This window comes from Sipha flava, unplaced genomic scaffold, assembly GCF_003268045.1.
Source record: "Sipha flava isolate LNK unplaced genomic scaffold, YSA_version1 46815_pilon_pilon, whole genome shotgun sequence".
In the NCBI taxonomy this organism is placed as follows: Eukaryota; Metazoa; Arthropoda; class Insecta; order Hemiptera; family Aphididae; genus Sipha; species Sipha flava.
In genome coordinates, this window is record NW_020273248.1 from 1 (window position 1) to 7,851 (window position 7,851).

Consider the following 7,851-nt stretch of genomic DNA (forward strand, 5'->3'; position numbering starts at 1 on the left):
AAGATCGTTTTGTATTGTTTAAACAGGAATAATTATAATTTATTGTTATGAAATTGTTATGTATTATTAAGACTCGTATTTTTTACAATAATAATATAAAAATAGATGTTTAACGCGATGCTGATAACGAATATATGTAAAACAAATTTAATCACAAACTCAATAGCCGCAGCAAGAATTTTTGTGGCCTTTGTGAATTACAACCGTGGTATGGATATATTAAATTTACTATAAATTTAACTAACTGTGTATATACCTGAAAATGAGTTTTTAATTCGAAACCGGTCGTTCATTAAAAAATATAATAATACTCCAGGCTAAGCTCTTATTTATTTATATATTAATTTATAAGTATTAACCATTAAATAATTTTTGATTTTGATTTAATTTTTTATTATTTTATTATTAAATTTACATTATATACGAAACCAATAAAGATGGGCAGATACACAACCATAGTAAAATATTCTTATATAATCTTTAATAATACGAGTATTTATTGTTTCTTAATTTAAACGAAATTATTCAAACTAAACATTATAGCGCATCGATTAAGTTCTATAAGTTTATAAAAGAGTAGGTGAAGACAATTACGTCATACGATTTGGATAAGAAAACATTAAATATGTAAAATAGATGCATATCAAATACGATTACGTTCTTAAACTTAAAAAATGTGTTCACCATTTAATACATGTACTTGACTTTGAACTCACGTTTGATGAAATCATCGTACGCGAATAGTGATATTTTGGGCAGTAATAAATATGGCAATAATAAACAGAATACCCGACTTCATATAACACGCCGTACATCGGTATGAGTTTAACTCACCGATCCAGGTCATTTGTTCTTCCGATATATCAGACAAAGCGTTGTGTTCGGTAGTTATGCGTCTATCAGCAATTGCTCCTATGATGATTGTCGGCGTTATCATGTCGATACCGACTTTCAAAGTGAAAACATACGTCGCCATCAATGCCATGATCTGCATAGAGCAAATTCAAGTATTAAAAACGATTTTTCGGTAAATATTTTACTCACTGATTTATATCGAGTTAAATATTATTTTTATTACCTGCGCTAAAGTGGATTTGATTCCATAATTGCTAAGATTGATGTCCTTTTTGATCGACAGTCTTGAACACCTCATTTTTCTAAATACAAAATATACGATCACGCGTTATATTACATGTAGATTTTCAGGAAATTTATCTGTGTTTATGTTATTGTATATTATATGTTAATTTACACTATACTTATTATATCATGCTAATCATCATTTATAGATTCTATGCATTCTACACGTCTTTCTGAACATAAAATATCTTCTAAATTTATTATAATATCAATGTTTTTCTTTCTTCTCAAGGCTAGTTAAATTAGCTGTGGTTAGCAACACTTTCGAATACTTTTCAAACTAACAGGGAGCATTAATTTTTCGAGTTTCAAGATTTTCACTTTGATATTATTATTGTTAACAAGTAAACAAAAACCTTGAATCAATTTAATTTAAAAAACACGACCGTTAATTGTGTCATAAACAATTCTTAATTCTTAATTTTTACCTACTTAAGCCAATAATTATTACTCATCTATAGATTATTTATATATATTTTTAAACAACTTAGAAAATTGCACTTAAACATTATCAGTTGATGATATCTATTGCATATGGAATAACTTCAAATATTAAAATTAAAATGATATAAATTATAAATCGATAATAATATAATTAAATCGTATAATTTCAATTAAATCTATAGTAAGTGAAATCGAATTCTGACAAAGAATTCAAAGATTATAACGTTTACAACTCTTGCACGCAAATATTTACTTGAGGTTTGTATAAATCCACGTCGATATAGCCGATTGTGAATTCACTAGTCAACTAAACCATAGAGACCAACAACTAAAAAAATAAATGACGATTTGTGTATGAAAGAGAAATTTTGTAGTAGGAAATTATGTAGTAATAGGTGCTTCACACTTAATCTTGCCGTCGAAATTTCAATTGGAGGGATTAATATGTAACGTAACTAAACCATTTTTTTTTTTTTTTTACTTACGAAACAAGCACATTCGAAATATGCAACATAATACGCATAATATGCGTAAGTTAGGAAAAAACTTGAGGAGTTATTACCGCGTGATTAAGCCCGTCCGTATACGTTTTCTTAATTCCGTATAACGTAATTATTAATATAAATTACTAATAATTATATACAAGTGGGATTTTTCACATTTATAATTCATCTATAATTATTTTTTATTTTTTATTTACATCCTATGAACTTGCGAAAAAAGTACAAAAGGAATAAAAAAAATAAAAAGAAACTGTTAATGGTTACTAAAAACCGTTGTTAAAGGTCGCATATTTATTATATAATTTAAAATTATGGTTTACATAATTCAATTATGACTATAGTTAAAAGATCAATAAACATGATCAAATGTCGTTAAGTCATTGATAATTATCATAAATTAAGTAATCACAATTAAAATACTGTATTCCGATGTATAATTAGGTTATAAATTTATATATAAGGCACAGTAATACATATTCAAATGATCATAAATATAGGCAATATTAATTGTATTTAATTATAATACTTCGTCGTTGTGTGATATTTTGTTTTTAAATTGTTTGTTGTTTACTTTTTGTATTTTTACATTCACCAAAAAAAAAAAATAAATAAATAAATAAATAATATAAAATTACATAATTAAATTATAATATAAAATTTAAAATATTTAAAATAATAAAATATTATATGATATACATTTCTTGTATTTTGTTTTGCATAGCCCTAATAATAGAACTTTACGTTATGAAAATGAACATCTATCTATCTTTGATCATGATTCTAAGTTCAAACAATTGCAAATAATATTTATTCCAACCATTTTTGTATAGTACTGTTGCACTAGGTCTTCCCTACTGTGTTCAGAACTCTGCATTTGGGTGAAAAATCAACACCTAACATTGAACGAGTATAGTAGTTTAGACTATTTTTCAATCGAAAAACACAATTAATCATAATTGTTTGGTGTAATCTGTAATAAATTGTATTAATACTAAAACTGATTTATAGATGAAAATGGAAGAGTGTTTTTTAATATAACAATCGATATTGATCGAAGAGATATTTATACCAGTAACGAACAGTCTGAAGGATGAAATCATTGTAGACTTTTTCGGTGCATGAGAGTGTCTCTAATAATAAGAGACGTTCTCTTTCACTAAGTTAATAAATATAAAAATTGGCTCAAACAGACTTCATAAACGAAGAAAATGATTCAATGCAAGTGTGAGTGATTTAATTAAGTATACAAATTAGAATGAAATATGAATTTTTCATGGAAAAACCTTAGAATTTTTTGTAGACAATCAATTAACTGAAATGTTCAACTAGGAATATCATGTTAGAACGTTTTATGTTCTATACATTTTTGAATTTTCAGTCATACAGATGTATTCACATAAAAAATTTGAAAAAATTAGTTTTAAAACAACATTAAAATCTGGCGGTCACAATCGCGTAGAACACTATTCTTGGCCGTATCAAATGTAAACAAATCAAACATATAAATTAATTAAACAACCTTTTGGAAACCATAAAAAAGAAATGAGAGATACACGACGGGACATGACGCGTGCAATAATAAAATTAAATGTGTTGCAGTATGTGCATTATACGTTTACGAATATGTGTGCGATGCAATACACATGTGATGTATTATCGCAGTCGTGCGGCGGCGCTTAATGTACAATTACACAATGCGCTAGTTAAGATAGTAATAATTTATTACCAACACTTAGCATGACGGTCGTTCGAAGCTAAATTTCGATTTTCGATGCGCGTTCGCTCGCGAGATAAAACCGTACCTACACTCGGGATGATATCGAACTCAAAGAGTTTTGTATAGGTACTGGTTTTGGAAATGTGTAGTAAACGATTGTGTTACATTATGTGTGTACCGTATATTCATAAAAACGTTTCTGAACGTTAAGCCGAACCGTTACATAAGACGTTTTGATCGATACGAACTGTGCATTTCACATATTCTCGTACGCATTCCATGGTAAAGTCGTCTTAAAAGCGAATCCACTGTTTTGCTGTCAAGCTACCAGTCATGATGTCTTTGGATTTTCGCACGTGCGTGTTTAACAAATGTTCGACCGACGAAAAGCCGCGAGGAAGCCAAACGAATCGGAAGATAATATTTGCCGACGAGAAATACGATGTCACTTTCCGTCGTCTAATCGGGCGGCCGCGTGATTTGCAATGCGCGCAACGGGCACCGAAACGTAATTCGACGGTGAAAAACACGTCGTGTTGTCTGGGAACCGGCCGTGCGCATTGTGTAGATTACGCTCGCCGCGGAGAGCAAACGAAAACAATGAAATGAATTAAAATGGTTTGCACGCGGTTTAAACGCGAGCTCTGCGGGACTTACGAGAGCGGAAAACCGCGTGCGCTACCATCTCGGAGTACACCGTACATGCACGCGTACGTATTCGTATTATACCGTGTGCTCAGCACAGTGGCGTATATAGGTTTTCATTTCGGAGGGGGCCGATTATGTATTTGATTTTTGGATGGAATAGAAGGAGGAAGCATACTATTACGGAAAAAAAATTACTTTAACGCTATAAGACTTCTCGACTGTCTTTACACCATCAGAGAAATAAGAAACTCAATTTTTTTTATTGGTTTATTATCTTTTAAAATTATAAAAACTACATTGTAATAAACACATTTTTTATTAAAGTCACTCAAAATTAACCACATATTTTCTTAAAAGAATAAACATATTTTATAAACATGACATTTTTAATTATCGCATAAGAAATATTCTCAGTGTCGCGACAAATTTTCGGAAACCTCCAGCATTAAGACATATCCATGTTAAAAATAACAACCTTTAACAATGGTGTTTTTCATTTCGCAGGGGGCCCGGGCCCCCTCGGCTTTCCCATAAATACGCCCCCGGCTCAGTAATACTGGGGCGCCGAAAAATGCCGGCTTTGCGAGTTCTAAGTGGCTACGTATTTTCTTCAAGAAAAATATGTGTTCAAAAGAGAATTATTTATTATTGTCTAACTTCGGTTTTTGCAATAACAAACATTGGTCAACAACTCGTATATATTTAAGGTAAATAATTATACACTTTTTGTCGGCATAAGGTTTATTCTATAATATAGTATGAAGAATAATTCGACAAAATTGTATTTTTTACCGATTTCAGTAAATAAAAGTAACAATAAACTACTTCCAGAAAATTTCAACAATATAATTAACACATTATTTACAATAGAGAATAATTTGAAAAGGAATAAGTTAATAATATGTTAATATTATTCTTTAAAATAATGAACCAATTGTTCTGATCTTTTAAATTGACGAAAAAAAGTAAATACATGATTATTAGCTTTATAATAATAAGTTTTAAATGTTATAGGTAGAATATAAAATAAATGGTAATAACAAACATATAAGGTTGGACTGATTTAAATGATTGATAACGATTAAAATTCAAAATTCATTCACGCTTTTACAATTATGTTAACTTTTTTTATTTTACATTACAAATATGTTGTAGTGGCAAGTGATGAATGGCCAGACAATTTAAGAAATAAGGCTTCGCCAGTTAATGACTGTATTTATCAAACTGAGGGAATGAAAGTAAGGCTAGTCGCTAACATGCAATTTTCAGTTGCACAAGAATTTAATCGCATTAGTGACTTCCACAGCGTTAAATGACGATAAGCTCACATGTAACTGATCAATTTGGCCAACTAATAAAATTGTGTTTTGTCACAAATCGTTCGATTGCGCGATTACATTATATCATTGATTATAGATAGTATAGATAGCTCACTGGATGGTTTTTCGATGGCGTAGAATATAACTGCCGGTAGATAGCGATAAAAGAAATAAATTTATTTAAATTGATATTTATAAAATAATCCCGTATAGCTCCGTATCGAACCAATGTTGGTGTGCGTCGGGTGGGAGAAACAGATAATTTTCTATTACTTATTAGATAAGAATATCATATCCGATGCGCGACGGGCGAAGACAAATAGGCCGAGCTGTTTCCGTACCATCGCATCGTAATCGTTGTTTATTATATATTTTGTATTATAATTTATTTATTTAATAGAAATTAGTAATTATAATATTTATAAAGTATATGCTCGGTACTTACCTCCGTCTTATTGTAATACTTATTATTCTTTGTTATATTTAATTTAATTGATTTCTGATAATTACAATTTTTAAAGTGAATTTTTTTTTTATTATTGTATTCTAAAATCTCTTATTAGTCAGTTTAAGAACATATTTTTTCGTAAACTTGAATTTCATATAATTTTACACCTTGTGTACATAAGTAAATGTGATCTAAATAAAAACAAATTAAGCATGACTTCAATTAACTTATTGTTATACAAAAATTATTGATTTACAATTTTTAAAATATTTTAGAAAATAATTATTATATATATTAATTATATTAATTAATATATATTTACGATATTTATTGGCATCTAAATTATGTAACTGAAGTCCGGGAAAAAAGAAAGTTTTTTACCCCCAAATTTTACACCCACGATGAGTACTTGTATGAAATATGCACCTATAAGATCTGTGGACGTTGAACGGTCGTTTAGTACTTACAAAATGATATTAACTGAAAAAAGAACCAACATGACCCCACAAAATATGGAAATGTATTTTGTAATTAAATATTATGAAAACAAAAAATAATAGTTTTTTTATATTTAAATATTTTTTTGATTTAATTTGATGTTGAAAGGTTCAACATTTCTATTTTATTATTTGTTTAAACTGTTTTAAAAACATATAATGATATTTTTTTTATATACTTAAATATTTTGTTGATTTAATTTGATGTTGAAAGGTCCAACACTCCTAATTTTGTTATATTTGTTATGTTATAAATTTATTAAGTTTGTAGTTGATAAAGTAATATAAATTTATAATGCATATTTGAGCATATTTTTCATTTATTTGTGTATATTAATGCATATTTTGACCCTTTTTCTTTGCATATTTGCATCATATTTGCCACATTTTAAGTGCATATAATTCCGGTCTCTATTTATAATCAATGATATTACATGCAATAATTGTGTATCCCATTACAATACGTGTGTACAAATTTAACGCCACCGCCACCGCGGCAGTGTGTGGGGACCTTAAATCTTGTACACTACGTACAAAGATAAAAACCAGTTTACAATAATCAAATACAGATCTATATAGTGAGTTTCTTTTAAAAATAAACGACTGAAGATTATTAATTTCCCACATTGCGCCGTCGCTAATCAACGCGACTATAATGATTTTAACGATGCCGACCACAACTAACTTGCGCCCGCAGCGCTACATAACGTTACCGACCAAATGTACGCCACCGAAAAACCATCCAGTGAGCTATCTATACTATCTATAATCAATGATTATATGTATCGTAATGTGACATGATAGTATAACAGTTACACTTGTCAGTGCGGTGTGTTGAAAATGTTTCGCAACTATCGCAAAATTGAAAATTGTATGTCAGCGACAGAATTTAATCTATTGCAAGTTTAATACAATAAGCATAGCTTAACATAGCACTCCTGCTCTCTTCATCATTTTAAGGGATAGGAGCATTAATTTTCTTATTGATGATTGCATACGAATATAAGGGCCCGTCCCCGGTGGTACTGCGATACCGGGTCAACCCGTGGTGGAGTAGGAGCAAGCCCCAAATCTCCACCATTTTTCAAAAATTAGTTTAACATTTGAACACTCGGTAAGTGTATATCAGATGTTA

The 7,851-nt window shown here is 29.5% G+C and overlaps 1 protein-coding gene and 1 non-coding gene across 2 annotated transcripts; both read right to left on the reverse strand.

Moving 5' to 3' along the window:
* Positions 1-551: 551 nt before the first annotated feature.
* On the reverse strand, positions 552-1,902 carry LOC112689699. Its single transcript, XM_025563535.1, has 3 exons — positions 1,838-1,902; positions 1,079-1,157; positions 552-988 (listed from the first exon to the last, which is right to left on the reverse strand). The coding sequence occupies exons 2-3, from the start codon at positions 1,151-1,153 to the stop codon at positions 728-730; spliced, it is 336 nt and encodes a 111-aa protein (XP_025419320.1). The 5' UTR covers positions 1,154-1,157; positions 1,838-1,902; the 3' UTR covers positions 552-727.
* A 5,814-nt stretch (positions 1,903-7,716) lies between these two features.
* On the reverse strand, positions 7,717-7,851 carry LOC112689700 (the record flags this gene model as incomplete). Its single annotated transcript, XR_003149140.1, has 1 exon — positions 7,717-7,851. It is a non-coding gene; the product is annotated as a U2 spliceosomal RNA (small nuclear RNA).

Bases quoted from the DNA above. Each gene is read 5' to 3' on its own strand.
- LOC112689699 (XM_025563535.1), bottom strand. From the start codon at position 1,153: ATGAGGTGTTCAAGACTGTCGATCAAAAAGGACATCAATCTTAGCAAT. The intron at 989-1,078 runs GTAATAAAAATA...TGCTCTATGCAG, and splicing joins TCAAATCCACTTTAGCGCAG to ATCATGGCATTGATGGCGAC.